This window comes from Xenia sp. Carnegie-2017, unplaced genomic scaffold, assembly GCF_021976095.1.
Source record: "Xenia sp. Carnegie-2017 unplaced genomic scaffold, XeniaSp_v1 HiC_scaffold_1, whole genome shotgun sequence".
NCBI lineage: Eukaryota > Metazoa > Cnidaria > Anthozoa > Malacalcyonacea > Xeniidae > Xenia > Xenia sp. Carnegie-2017.
In genome coordinates this window covers 748,617-765,103 of record NW_025813402.1, presented here as the reverse complement: position 1 = coordinate 765,103, position 16,487 = coordinate 748,617, and the positions used below count along the sequence as shown (strand labels likewise).

At 38.4% G+C, this 16,487-nt stretch overlaps 1 protein-coding gene across 2 annotated transcripts; it reads right to left on the bottom strand.

Annotated features, from left to right (window-relative positions):
• Positions 1-10: 10 nt before the first annotated feature.
• On the bottom strand, positions 11-10,577 carry LOC124440820 (regulator of G-protein signaling 22-like). 2 transcript variants are annotated; one of them, XR_006946774.1, is made up of 7 exons: positions 9,250-10,577; positions 3,129-3,717; positions 2,727-2,864; positions 1,841-2,556; positions 1,510-1,703; positions 687-788; positions 11-83 (listed from the first exon to the last, which is right to left on the bottom strand). XR_006946774.1 is itself a non-coding variant. In XM_046991264.1 (4 exons), exons 2-4 carry the CDS (start codon positions 3,236-3,238, stop codon positions 2,235-2,237), a joined length of 570 nt encoding a protein of 189 aa, XP_046847220.1. In that variant the 5' UTR covers positions 3,239-3,717; positions 9,250-10,576; the 3' UTR covers positions 1,676-2,234. The 2 variants fall into 2 exon arrangements, 1 of the variants encoding a protein (XP_046847220.1); XM_046991264.1 differs by lacking the exons at positions 11-83; positions 687-788 and having other exon boundaries at positions 1,676-2,556; positions 9,250-10,576.
• Between the last annotated feature and the right edge of the window lie 5,910 nt (positions 10,578-16,487).

The window sequence follows — 16,487 nt, the reverse complement described above, 5'->3', positions numbered from 1 at the left end:
TGTTTCTTTATATTTTCTCTGACGTTGGACGAAACGTTGATATCACAGACGCTCCCTGGAGCTAAGAATCTTTCGTATATCCACTAAAATATAATGAAATTAGGCTCATCATATCTTCATACAAAATAACAAACCTGTTATATCAATCAAAATCCCCAAAAATATTCCCAGTTCACATTCTATATCCCCTAAAATCCCATAAAACATTCACAGTGTACAATTTATACCTCCAAAATCCTTCAACACATTCACAGTTCACATTTGTATCCCCCAAAATCCACAAACACATTCACAGTTCACATTTTATATCCTCCAAAATCCCCAAACACATTCACAGTTCACATTTTATATCCTCCAAAATCCCCAAACACATTCACAGTTCACATTTGTATCCCCAAAATCCCCAAACACATTCACAGTTCACATTTTATATCCTCCAAAATCCCCAAACACATTCACAGTTCACATTTTATATCTCCATAATCCCCAAACACGTTCATAGTTCACATTTAACACTCCCCAAAATCCCCAAACAAATTCACAGTTCATAATTTATATCCCCAAAATTCCCCAAACACATTCACAGTTCACAATCTAGCCTACTTTTATTTAAACATCAATTTAGAGTTTGAACTTTGAAAACGTTAAAGCTAACAAAGCTTTCTAAAGATGTTAAAAATCTTCACCTTGGCCTTGAAAATCACAGTTTCAGAACAGAAGGGACCACTTTCGAAACAAGCGGAATAGTCTCGCGTCGCTTACCAGAAAGACAGGCAGTTGGACCAGAACTAAACGGACAAAATTGAAAAAGTAAGAGAAAATTAATCATAACCCTGAAGACAAGAATCATAGGAAAAGATCCTGTTCAAAAATCAAAACAAGATATTATAGACTGCAAGAAAATCGACTTTTGAAAGAAGGATTAAAACGTGGATACCAACTTGGAACAAACCCCCCTGAACAGATCACAGCAATTACCGGCACCTTACAAACGACTTATTCACAATACAAACAAACGATCAACTAAAAACATTACAATACACAATTGACACCTACACATTACAACTAAAAACATCACACCTAAATCACACATCACAACTAAAAACATTACACTTCACACTAATTCACAATGACAATACACAATTGACACCCACACATTACAACTAAAAAAATCGCACCTAAATCACACATCACAACTAAAAACATTACACTTCACACTAATTCTCAACGACAATACACAATTGACACCCACACATTTCCTGTACACACAATGCAATGACGTAAGAACCAGATAACAATTACGGCTAACCTGACGTTTACTCCTCATTTGACTCTGAAGATGACTACCGCTAAGGTTGTCGAAACGTCAGTCAACAACAACAAGTCCTTCTCAAGACTATACCAACCTGGACGATCTATATTTACAAACATGTAACGATACTCCCGGGTTCAAACCATTTACTTAAAGGATTAAAATGTTAAAACATGAAAAAAGAGAGTATAATTTACTTCGTTGCTTTCTTTTGATACGAAATCTTTCAGGAAACTTCCAGATTCGGTCTGGTACTCCAAACTATCACGAGCGACCACTCTACGTCATAGGTTTCGTCCTCCTCGACTGTATCACGTGACTGCTGTCCACGTGCATCGTCCATGAAGTCATACCATTTTTTGAAGAAATCATATAGTGAATATTCCAAATCCTGAGTCAATTTGATCATTTATGAAACATTAAAACTGACATTTGGTGACGGGGGGGGGGTTAGAATGACCGAGATAAGCGTCAGATGGGAAGAATGATTCATTAAATGTTTGAATAAGCCAATCAAAGAGTGATTACCTTTGTTCCAAGACTGTACTCAAACTGGGCGCGATTCTTGGAGCAATGACAAGTCTGATTGGTGAAAAATATTCCACGTCAGAACATCTTGGAAACGCGCTGATTGGTCGTTTTTGAAATCCGAATTTTCCATCTCTGGCGTTGCGTATATCTGAATAAAAATTTAGGACGTTTCTGCAATAAATTATCTCTTGATGCAACACAACTGTAGAAATCACATCATCCGTCACCTCAAGCTGTCGCTTCCCAGCGTTCGTGTGATAAGGCGTCGTCACTTTGCGTCCACGTGCTGACTTTGATCTCAGGTGCGTCGGTTTCCATTTGTTGCATGTGCGACTCACGTGTTGTAATGATATGTTGCTTTCCCAATGTGAACTACTGCTGGAATAACTAACTATACGGGATTGTGGTGTGTTGTATGAATGTGGTCTAGGGATGTATTGAGCGTTGAGGGATTGTGGTGTTTTGTAGGAGTGTGGTCTGTGGATGTATTGAGCGTTGAGGATTGTGGTGTGTTGTATGAGTTTTGTCTAAGGATGTATTGATCGTAGAGGGATTGTGGTGTGTTGTATGGATGTGGTCTAGGAATGAATTGAGCGTTGGTGGGATATGGTGAAATATGTATTGGTGTACAAATGTGTATTGATGGGGACATTTTTGAAGATGAATGAACTTTTTTCGAAATATTTACTTCATGCAACATGAACCTTTCACACCTATCGAACAAAAAGAATGTTCAGAGTTAATATTTGGGAAAGCTAAAAATGCTAGGCGAGAACTTTTTTAATGCAAGCGAGCTCAAGGATGACTGAAACTTTCAGAAAATCTATCTAGTATTTGTTTTCAGTTCCCCAAATGTTCACTATACATTATAAAAATGAATTACCAATAGTTTAACAATGGTTCTTCAACGATTTTCTGTGCTTCATTCATATCTTCAGCTAATCCTGATAACATGTCTTTCTTTATCTTACGTGGTAACTCCAATGGCGAACCATATTGTTGTTTCATTTCCAGAACATATCTACAGATGAGCAAGAAAAATGCGCATGTGCAGCTCAAATACCCGGTTATAAATGTACGACAGAGTTTCATGCAAAATTTTTCTGTTTCACACGAATTTTCCCTGTTTCACACAGTACTCCCTCCGTTTCACACGATATTTTCCCTGTTTCACACAGTACTCCTCCGTTTCACACGATATTTCCTTGTTTCACACAGTACTCCCTCTGTTTCACACGATATACTCTCACTTTTACACATTATCTCTGCTTCAAACGATGTTTACCTTTTTCTTTCTTCGCTATTTTTAATATGTTTCCAATACTCAATTTGCAGCCAAAGCAGAAGCAAACTTTCGCCTTTAGTGTCGACCAAGAAGTCTTTAAACTTGTCCATGGCTGTTTTTGATGAAAGCAAGGCCTTCCCGTTATCGTCATTATCATTGATTTTTCGATCGCTTTCCACTGAATTTTATTGCAAAGAATCCATGGAGCTTGTTCTATTATGCAAGAAACAATCTCCATCGTTTCTTTTCTTTACCAATTCATCATTTTTAAGCTCAACAAAGTCATCTGAATGTTCATTCTTGGATTTTTCTTCTTCATCAAATCCTTTCCCTATGTTACTGTTACCCGAGACATTTAATGTTAGCACTTTATCATTTGAAGCACCGTAAACATCTTCTCTAACGCCAATAGTTCTGACGTCAGCACCTGCGATGACGTCACCGCTTGTTTTGTCTTTTCTTTTGTAAGATTGTTTCTCTGTGCATGAGGGACTTGTACTTCTAAGCTGGTCGTCCAAATGACCGTTGAAACTTGTCTTTCACAAATGAAACAACGACACTACTGGTTGGCAACGACTGCAGTGAGTGACTAGAGCGAAGTAAGTATACTCAGGTCAATTTATAGCATAAATGTGATTTTTTGTTCATTCTTTATATTTGTGGATAATTCATCTTTCTGTTTTATAAATACGTACTTCATCCTTTCTGTGTCTAAGTGGGTATTTAGGTCAGTCGGGACTTATTGATGAAGTAAAAAAAAATACAAGTATATAAAGTATACACAAAAACATTTTAGTGATTTAGCGTTATTGCTATAGACATATGTGTGTTATATAATTTGTGATCATCTGAAGTAGGATTTCCAAAGCCAAAGTTACGAGACATGTATCATGCATAATAATGTTTCATCAAATATACCGGGCAGGATAACGGGAAGTGACGGGAAGTGGCGGGAAGCGAATTCTTAATATAAATATTAAGGTTGTTGACTGACGTTTCGACAACCTTAGCGGTAGTCATCTTCAGAGTCAAATGAGGAGTAAACGTCAGGTTAGCCGTATTTGTAGTCTGGTTCTTACGTCATTGTATTGTGTGTACAGGAAATGTGCAGGAAATGTGTATTGTCATTGTGGATTAGTGTGAAGTGAAATATTTTATTTTTAGTTGTGATGTGTGATTTGGGTGTGACGTTTTTAGTTGTAGTGTGTGGGTGTCAATTGTGTATTGTCATTGTGAATTAGTTTGAAGTGTAATGTTTTTAGTTGATCTTTTGTTTGTATTGTGAATAAGTCGTTTGTAAGGTGCCGGTAATTGCTGTGATCTGTTCAGGGGGGTTTGTTCCAAGTTGGTATACCAACTTTCTAATGTAAGCCGTTGTCTATAGTCAGTACTGTAAGTGATGCATTTTGCCGAGTCCCAGTCAATGTTGTGCTTTGTGATTCGGTGATGTTCGGCAATGTGATTAGTTTTGTCTTGTTTCTTAGTAGCTCGTTTGTGCTCAGTAAGTCTTATGCTTAAGTTCCTGCCAGTTTCCCCGATATAGGAGGCGTGGCAGTCGGAGCAGTTTATTTTGTAAACTGCACCTTGTCGTTCGTTGGGTTGTTCTTTGTCCTTTATGTTCGTTAGTACTTGTCGTAATGCTGTGATTGGTTTATGTGCGACACGTATGTTGTATGGTCGTAAGATACGCCAGTATTCCACTTAATCTGGCACTTACTTGTACAAAAACCCTCATTACAAACACCACGGACGTACTGCCATTACCGACAGAAGACATTATGGAGTTACTAGAGCTCTGCCTCACCTCGACTTACTTCCAATACAAAGGAACACACTACAAACAATTACAAGGGACAGCAATGGGCTCGCCCGTTTCTGTTGTAGTTGCTGAAATTGTAATGCAATCTATAGAGGAACGGGCACTCATGACTTAGAAACATGCACTACCTTTTTGGTTTCGCTACGTAGATGACACAATCACAGCACTACATGCAGACGAGATTGATGACTTCCATAATCACATCAACAAACAGAACAGCCACATACAATTTACCAAAGATGTCGAAGAAAACGGAACTCTTCCTTTTCTCGACTGTTTGGTAAAACATGACAATCAAAAACTAGGAACAACAGTTTATCGCAAGCCAACACATACTGACCGACTACTAGACCAATCATCTTACAACCCTACATCACACAAAGCCACCACAATCAGAACATTAACAAGACGTGCACAAATCATATGTGATTCACCGGACGCTCTACAAAACGAAAACAACTATCTCAAACGTGTTTTGACAAAACAACTATAACTCAGACTTTATCAAACGCAACACTTACAAACCCAACGAACCCAACAAACGAACAACTCAGTGACAACAGCAACGATACCTTACATCAAAGGTACGTCTGAGACTATCTCGCGTATCTTACGACCATACAACATACGTGTCGCACATAAACCAATCACAACATTACGACAAGTACTAACGAACATAAAGGACAAAGAACAACCCAACGAACGACAAGGTGCAGTTTACAAAATAAACTGCTCCGACTGCCACGCCTCCTATATCGGGGAAACTGGCAGGAACTTAAACATAAGACTTACTGAGCACAAACGAGCTACTAAGAAACAAGACAAAACTAATCACATTGCCGAACATCACCGAATCACAAAGCACAACATTGACTGGGACTCGGCAAAATGCATCACTTACAGTACTGACTATAGACAACGGCTTACATTAGAAAGTTGGTATACCAACTTGGAACAAACCCCCCTGAACAGATCACAGCAATTACCGGCACCTTACAAACGACTTATTCACAATACAAACAAAAGATCAACTAAAAACATTACACTTCAAACTAATTCACAATGACAATACACAATTGACACCCACACACTACAACTAAAAACGTCACACCCAAATCACACATCACAACTAAAAATAAAATATTTCACTTCACACTAATCCACAATGACAATACACATTTCCTGCACATTTCCTGTACACACAATACAATGACGTAAGAACCAGACTACAAATACGGCTAACCTGACGTTTACTCCTCATTTGACTCTGAAGATGACTACCGCTAAGGTTGTCGAAACGTCAGTCAACAACATCAAAAACAGTCCTTCTCAGGACTTTATTAACCTGGACGATCATCATTTACAAACATATAACGATACTCCCGGGTTCAAACCATTTACTTTATAAATATTAAGGCCTAGTTCAAACGTCGCATTTTACATGCGCCGAATCAAATGCGAGAATTATGTGCATGTAAAATGCGACGTTTGAATCAATTAAATTCGACGGATTTTAATTTAATGCGACTTTAGGCCCGGTTCAAACGTCGCATTTTACATGCGAATCAAATCTGAGTTTCAGTCGACTAAAATAGTTTTATGCGTAGTTTGATTCAGACGTCGAATTTAACAGTCGCATTTATTATAGTTATGCTTCCACTTTTTCATAGTTTATTCATTTTCTTGTACTAATTTCCTAAAATGGCGAACAGAAAATGTTGAGTTTATGCATTTCAAATATGATTCGTGTTAATAGGAAAAGACGAATATTGATACATGTTACAGCAAATAAACTATTAGAAACGAGACGGCAGCTTCTGCAAATTTCCCATGTTTTCTACCGTTAATTGCTCAAACAAAGCCTTCATACGTAGCCCTCCTTATCGATCATGTCGAAGACAAGATAGAAATTCCGGCTGGTGGAAGAAAGTTTGGAGTATTTATTCTGATCTTCGATTCAAAAACATTTCGTGTATCTCGAGGAAACTTTCCTTGTACATATAAATTTATTGCACTTTAAACAAGTGTATTTTGTTAAACTTGTACACGAAATACTCGCCGTCGCCATGTTTTTACAACTTTGCGCATGGCATTTAGCATGGAAATAATTGATTTTTGCTTAGAAATATCTTAAAATATCTAAAGTCGCATTAAATTAAAATCCGTCGAATTTAATTGATTCAAACGTCGCATTTTACATGCACATAATTCTCGCATTTGATTCGGCTCATGTAAAATGCGACGTTTGAACTGGGCCTCAAACGTCGCATTTTACATGAGCCGAATTAAATGCATAATTTATTTTAAGATATTTCTAAGCAAAAATCAATTGTTTCCATGCTAAATGCCATGCGCAAAGTTGTAAAAACATGGCGGCGGCGAGTATTTCGTGCACAAGTTTAACAAAATACACTTGTTTAAAGTGCAAAAAATTTATATGTACAAGGAAAGTTTCCTCGAGATACACGAAATGTTTTTTTGAATCGAAGATCAGAATAAATACTCCAAACTTTCTTCCACCAGCCGGAATTTCTATCTTGTCTTCGACATGATCGATAAGGAGGGCTACGTATGAAGGCTTTTGTTTGAGCAATTAACGGTAGAAAAACATGGGAAATTTGCAGAAGCTGCCGTCTCGTTTCTAATAGTTTATTTGCTGTAACATGTATCAATATTCGTCTTTTCCTATTAACACGAATCATATTTGAAATGCATAAACTCAACATTTTTCTGTTCGCCATTTTAGGAAATTAGTACAAGAAAATGAATAAACTATGAAAAAGTGGAAGCATAACTATAATAAATGCGACTATTAAATTCGACGTCTGAATCAAACTACGCATAAAACTATTTTAGTCGACTGAAACTCAGATTTGATTCGGCGCATGTAAAATGCGACGTTTGAACCGGGCCCAACAAAGTGCTTGTGTAAGAAACGGTAATATTCCATCGACGTCGTCACCGCCGCCGTTAGTTGAAAATGCTTCGTCTTGCATCGCCGCCTCTATCAGAGATTGTAGTTGTGACTGTTCGTCTTAAAAATGAGTGTCTTCATCAAATGCTGCCATAGCTTCGAATGATTGTCAGTGACGGTGAACGTCCTTTTATAATATTGTAATTGATATGCTTATTTACGTAAATCCGGTAGAAAGTATATGGCGTGATGTACAAAGTCCATCACGTGCTATCACGTGGAGGTCAAAGTCAACATGACTCAGCAAAATTACAAGGTCTCTAAAGGTCGATGCTAATAATAGTAACATGTTAATGCATAATTAAACGCATAATTAAATGCATAATTTATTTTAAGATATTTCTAAGCAAAAATCAATTATTTCCATGCTAAATGCCATGCGCAAAGTTGTAAAAACATGGCGACGGCGAGTATTTCGTGCACAAGTTTAACAAAATACACTTGTTTAAAGTGCAAAAAATTTATATGTACAAGGAAAGTTTCCTCGAGATACACGAAATGTTTTTTTGAATCGAAGATCAGAATAAATACTCCAAACTTTCTTCCACCAGCCGGAATTTCTATCTTGTCTTCGACATGATCGATAAGGAGGGCTACGTATGAAGGCTTTTGTTTGAGCAATTAACGGTAGAAAAACATGGGAAATTTGCAGAAGCTGCCGTCTCGTTTCTAATAGTTTATTTGCTGTAACATGTATCAATATTCGTCTTTTCCTATTAACACGAATCATATTTGAAATGCATAAACTCAACATTTTTCTGTTCGCCATTTTAGGAAATTAGTACAAGAAAATGAATAAACTATGAAAAAGTGGAAGCATAACTATAATAAATGCGACTGTTAAATTCGACGTCTGAATCAAACTATGCATAAAACTATTTTAGTCGACTGAAACTCAGATTTGATTCGGCGCATGTAAAATGCGACGTTTGAACCGGGCCCAACAAAGTGCTTGTGTAAGAAACGGTAATATTCCATCGACGTCGTCACCGCCGCCGTTAGTTGAAAATGCTTCGTCTTGCATCGCCGCCTCTATAGAGATTGTAGTTGTGACTGTTCGTCTTAAAAATGAGTGTCTTCATCAAATGCTGCCATAGCTTCGAATGATTGTCAGTGACGGTGAACGTCCTTTTATAATATTGTAATTGATATGCTTATTTACGTAAATCCGGTAGAAAGTATATGGCGTGATGTACAAAGTCCATCACGTGCTATCACGTGGAGGTCAAAGTCAACATGACTCAGCAAAATTACAAGGTCTCTCAAGGTCGATGCTAATAATAGTAACATGTTATTATAAATAGTAAGAAAGGTCAAAGGTCAAGTACCTCTGAAGTTCTGTCCAATGGATATAAAATATGATTTTATTTTAGAAAGTTCACTGTCATAAAAGTTCTGTCCAATGGATTTAAAATATGATTTTATTCTAGAAAGTTCACTGTCATAAAAGTTCTGTCTAATGGATATAAATATGATTTTATTCTAGAAAGTTCACTGTCATAAAAGTTCTGTCCAATAGATATAAAATATGATTTTATTCTAGAAAGTTCACTGTCATAATCCATTGTAGCAACGCTTTCGTGAAGTCATTATCGAAAATTTGTAGCTTTGAATGCAATAAAAGCAACAAATAAACACTGACCCTCAATTTCACAATAACAAAGCCATGACTGACTTTACTGATTCTAGCAAAACATCCGGTGGAAACTATCGGTATTCGCCGATTATTATTCGATTTCTGTCGTGAAAATGGTTTGTGACGTAATCAGTTTTCCGACCTATGACCCTGGAATATGACAACAATTCTTTTCACGTCTTGAAAACATTTTGGATTTTTATGTAAATGAGGCATAAGAGCGCAATAAGAGGCAATAAAAATATGCTTTTTCACAAATAGAAAATACGACATCGAAAAGTAGATTTGTTCTAATTAGTTAATATTTCAATTATCATTATGTTCACGGCACACTTGTACAAATTATAGATATTTATAATTTATAAGGAATTGAAGGAAGATTTAAATCATACAATTCAATAAGAAAATTCCAATAAAAAAGTACGAGTAAAAATATTAAATATTCAGTCTGACTTTCTGCTCCATCGACGTCGTCACTTCCGCCGTTAGTTGGAAATGCTTCGTCTTGCATCGCCGCCTCTATCAGAGATTGTAGTTGTAATTGTTCGTCTTAAAAATGAGTGTCTTCATCAAATGCTGCCATCGCTTCGAATGATTGTCAGTGACGGTGAACGTCCTTTTATAATATTGTAATTGATATGCTTATTTACGTAAATCCGGTAGAAAGTATATGGCGTGATGTGCAAATTCCATCACGTGCTATCACGTGGAGGTCAAAGTCCACATGACTCAGCAAAATTACAAGGTCGCTCAAGGTCGATGCTAATAATAGTAACATGTTACTATAAATAGTAAGAAAGGTCAAAGGTCAAGTACCTCTAAAGTTCTGTCCAATGGATATAAAATATGATTTTATTCTAGAAAGTTCACTGTCATAAAAGTTCTGTCTAAAATAATAAAATATGATGCCGAGTCCCAGTAAATGTTGTCCTTTGTGATTTGGTGATGTTCGGCAATGTGATTAGTTTTCGGCATCAAAATTGACCGCATCAAAATTGACCGCATCAACATTGACCGCATCAAAGTTGACCGCATCAACATAGACCCCATCAAAGTTGACCGCATCAACATTGACCGCATCAACATTGACCGCATCAAAGTTGACCGCATCAACATTGACCGCATCAAAGTTGACCGCATCAAAGTTGACCGCATCAAAATTGACCGCATCAAAATTGACCGCATCAAAATTGACCGCATCAACATTGACCGCATCAACATTGACCGCATCAACATTGACCGCATCAACATTAACCGCATCAACATTGACCGCATCAACATTGACCACATCAACATTGACCGCATCAAAATTGACCGCATCAACATTGACCGCATCAAAATTGACCGCATCAAAATTGACCGCATCAACATTGACCGCATCAACATTGACCGCATCAACATTGACCGCATCAACATTGACCGCATCAACATTGACCGCATCAACATTGACCGCATCAAAATTGACCGCATCAAAATTGACCGCATCAAAATTGACCGCATCAAAATTGACCGCATCAAAATTGACCGCATCAACATTAACCGCATCAAAGTTGACCGCATCAAAGTTGACTGCATCAACATTGACTGCATCAAAATTGACCGCATCAAATTGACCGCATCAACATTGACTGCATCAACATTGACCGCATCAACATTGACCACATCAACAGTAACCGCATCAACAGTGACCACATCAACATTGACCGCATCAACATTGACCGCATCAACATTGACCACATCAACATTGACCGCATCAACATTAACCGCATCAACAGTAACCGCATCAACAGTAACCGCATCAACATTGACCGCATCAACATTGACCGCATCAACATTGACCGCATCAACATTGACCGCATCAACATTGACCGCATCAAAGTTGACCGCATCAAAGTTGACCGCATCAAAATTGACCGCATCAACATTGACCGCATCAACATTGACCGCATCAACATTGACCGCATCAAAATTGACCACATCAAAATTGACCGCATCATCATTGACCGCATCAAAGTTGACCGCATCAAAGTTGACTGCATCAACATTGACTGCATCAAAATTGACCGCATCAAAATTGACCGCATCAACATTGACCGCATCAACATTGACCGCATCAACATTGACCACATCAACAGTAACCGCATCAACAGTGACCACATCAACATTGACCGCATCAACATTGACCGCATCAACATTGACCGCATCAACCGCATCAACATTGACCACATCAACATTGACCGCATCAACATTGACCGCATCAAATTGACCGCATCAACATTGACCGCATCAACATTGACCGCATCAACATTGACCGCATCAACGCATCCGCATCAACATTGACCATCAACATTGACCGCATCAACATTGACGCATCAACATTGACCGCATCAACATTGACCGCATCAACATTGACGCATCAACATTGACCGCATCAACATTGACCGCATCAACCGCATCAACATTGACATCAACATTGACCGCATCAACATTGACCGCATCAACATTGACCGCATCAACATTGACCGCATCAAAGTTGACCGTTGACCGCATCAAAATTGACCGCATCAACATTGACCGCATCAACATTGACCGCATCAAAATTGACGCATCAAAATTGACCGCATCAACATTGACCGCATCAACATTGACCGCATCAAAATTGACCGCATCAAAATTAACGCATCAACATTGACCGCATCAACATTGACCGCATCAACATTGACCGCATCAACATTGACCGCATCAAGTTGACCGCATCAACATTGACCGCATCAAAGTTGACCGCATCAAATTGACCGCATCAAATTGACCGCATCAAATTGACCGCATCAACATTGACCGCATCAACATTGACCGCATCAAAATTGACCGCATCAAACATCATTGACCGCATCAACATTGACATCAACATTGACCGCATCAACATTGACGCATCAACATTGACCGCATCAAAATTGACCGCATCAAAATTGACCGCATCAACATTGACCGCATCAACATTGACCGCATCAACATTGACGCATCATCAACATTGACCGCATCAACATTGACCGCATCAACATTAACCGCATCAACATTGACCGCATCAAAATTGACCGCATCAAAATTGACCGCATCAACATTGACAGCATCAAATTGACCGCATCAACATTGACCGCATCAACATTGACAGCATCAAAATTGACCGCATCAACATTGACCGCATCAACATTGACCGCATCAACATTGACTGCATCAACATTGACCGCATCAACATTGACCGCATCAAAATTGACCGCATCAAAATTGACCGCATCAACATTGACTGCATCAACATTGACCGCATCAACATTGACCACATCAACAGTAACCGCATCAACAGTGACCACATCAACATTGACCGCATAAACATTGACCGCATCAAAGTTGACCGCATCAAAGTTGACCGCATCATTGTTGACCGCATCAAAGTTGACCGCATCAAAGTTGACCGCATCAAAATTGACCGCATCAACATTGACCGCATCAACATTGACCGCATCAAAATTGACCGCATCAACATTGACCGCATCAACATTGACCGCATCAACATTGACCACATCAACAGTAACTGCATCAACAGTGACCACATCAAAATTGACCGCATCAACATTGACCGCATCGAAATTGACCGCATCAACATTGACCGCATCAACATTGACCGCATCAACATTGACCGCATCAACATTGACCGCATCAAAATTGACCGCATCAACATTGACCGCATCAACATTGACCGCATCAACATTGACCACATCAACAGTAACTGCATCAACAGTGACCACATCAAAATTGACCGCATCAACATTGACCGCATCGAAATTGACCGCATCAACATTGACCGCATCAACATTGACCGCATCAACATTTACCGCATCAAAATTGACCGCATCAAAATTGACCGCATCAAAATTGACCGCATCAAAATTGACCGCATCAACATTGACCGCATCAACATTGACCGCATCAAAATTGACCACATCAACATTGACTGCATCAACATTGACCGCATCAAAATTGACCGCATCAAAATTGACCGCATCAAAATTGACCGCATCAAAGTTGACCGCATCAAAATTGACCGCATCAACATTGACCGCATCAAGACCGCATCAAAGTTGACCGCATCAAAGTTGACCGCATCAAAATTGACCGCATCAACATTGACCGCATCAACATTGACCGCATCAACATTGACCGCATCAACATTTACCGCATCAACATTGACAGCATCAACAGTAACCGCATCAAAATTGACTGCATCAACATTGACCGCATCAACATTAACCGCATCAACATTGACCGCATCAACATCGACCGCATCAACATTAACCGCATCAACATTGACCGCATCAACATTGACCGCATCAACATTGACCACATCAACAGTAACTGCATCAACAGTGACCACATCAAAATTGACCGCATCAACATTGACCGCATCAAAATTGACCGCATCAACATTGACCGCATCAACATTTACCGCATCAAAATTGACCGCATCAAAATTGACCGCATCAACATTGACCGCATCAATATTGACCGCATCAATATTGACCGCATCAAAATTGACCGCATCAAAATTGACCGCATCAAAGTTGACCACATCAACATTGACTGCATCAACATTGACCGCATCAAAATTGACCGCATCAAAATTGACCGCATCAACATTGACCGCATCAAAATTGACCACATCAACATTGACTGCATCAACATTGACCGCATCAAAATTGACCGCATCAAAATTGACCGCATCAAAATTGACCGCATCAAAGTTGACCGCATCAAAATTGACCGCATCAACATTGACCGCATCAAGACCGCATCAAAGTTGACCGCATCAAAGTTGACCGCATCAACATTGACCGCATCAACATTGACCGCATCAACATTGACCGCATCAACATTTACCGCATCAACATTGACAGCATCAACAGTAACCGCATCAAAATTGACTGCATCAACATTGACCGCATCAACATTAACCGCATCAACATTGACCGCATCAACATCGACCGCATCAACATTAACCGCATCAACATTGACCGCATCAACATCGACCGCATCAACATAGACCGCATCAACATTGACCGCATCAACATTGACCGCATCAACATTAACCGCATCAACATAGACCGCATCAACATTGACCGCATCAACATAGACCGCATCAAAGTTGACCGCATGAACATCGACCGCATGAAAATTGAATTCCGTTCCAACATGCGAAGTTTCCACGGTCTTCTAAAATATCATCTTTATCTGCAATCTCTATCGGCACCGACACCGCTTTCTCAGGCGTCTTGAAATTGTCTTGTGTAAGAAACGGTAATATTCCATCGACGTCGTCACCGCCGCCGTTAGTTGAAAATGCTTCGTCTTGCATCGTCGCCTCTATCAGAGATTGTAGTTGTAACTGTTCGTCTTCAAAATGAGTGTCTTTATCAAATGCTGCCATCGCTTCGAATGATTGTCGGTGACGGTGAACGTCCTTTTTATAATATTGTAATTGATATGCTTATTTACGTAAATCCGGTAGAAAGTATATGGCGTGATGTACAAAGTCTATCGCGTGGAGGTCAAAGTTCACATGACTCAGCAAAACTCATTGAGCTCTATAAGACCTGGAGGGGCAAAGGGGCCTGGGCCTCGTGGTCAAAAACATGGCGGTAATGGCGGATTTTGGTGGTCAAAACTTCCACTTTAAAAATTTTTTTCAATATTCACTCCCTCCTGATTTCTAATACTGTTTGTATGAACGAAATAAGTGAGAAAAACAAATTAATTACGATACCGACAGCATATCATGTGAAATTAATGTTTCAGCATTGCGTGAAAAACACAGTACAGACACACATCAAAATTAAGAAGATCGACGGTAGAGGAACACATATTTTGGATGTAACATTTAAGTTATTTTATGACATTTTAGCCTTTTAAAAGTGAAAATCAAACGGCATTCTTTACTAGACCTGTCAATCTCGTCAAACTTATACATTATTTCATGCTTTTGTGTGTTTGACTGTTTGTAAACCGTTTGGTGCAACTATTTTTCTTGCTTCAAATGGATAAATCTGCGTAAAAATGCTCCTAAGGAAGCGATAAAATGTTTGCTTCAGTCCTACGACATAAGTCAACTAAAAATTTACCATGGATAAGTATCATAAGTGTATTGTCATTACCTGATAAATCTACTGAAAACTCATAAAGAAAGTATGTTGAACTAGAAGAGCTACAAAAAAGAAAAAAATTCAAAACACCATGACACTGTTGCCTGGTAATTTGTATTTTGTAAACAGTTTGGCAGAATCTTGGATCTATTACTGAACAGAACTACATTAATTTTCCATTGAAATTACAAACTTGGAAACTAAAGTGCATTGCTTTCTCTGACAAAAACACTGCTGCATGAAGGCAAAATAGTTATTTGACAGTGTAGGTGAAGAAATTTATCAAGTTCTTATAGATATTATTGTGTATCACTTACAGTTTTTTGGAATTGTGTAATATATGTCATGAACAAGATATAATTTTTCAAAAATGCTAACCCCTTCAAGCACTACTACTCTTCTGTTTTGCTTAAACAACTTACAGCTACCAATACTAATTATTTATATGTACAAACTAACATTTGGGAATTAAATGATAAACAACATGTTAAATCTTTGTATTTTACATCAAGCCTTTGAATTAGTTCCTTTTATCTCTTGGTAAAAAAATATTAATGAAAGACTTAAAAATCAAGTTTCTCGAAAATAGTATTTTGTACAAAGAAACTAAACAATTGGAAAGGTCACATGTTGAAGACAGACTTTGCTTCTTTGACTAGGTTGCTTGACCATGAGCAAATTTAAATTTGTTTACAATTTGTTTAAAGAGTTCTTTTTATTGATTTCTACTAATTCTTCA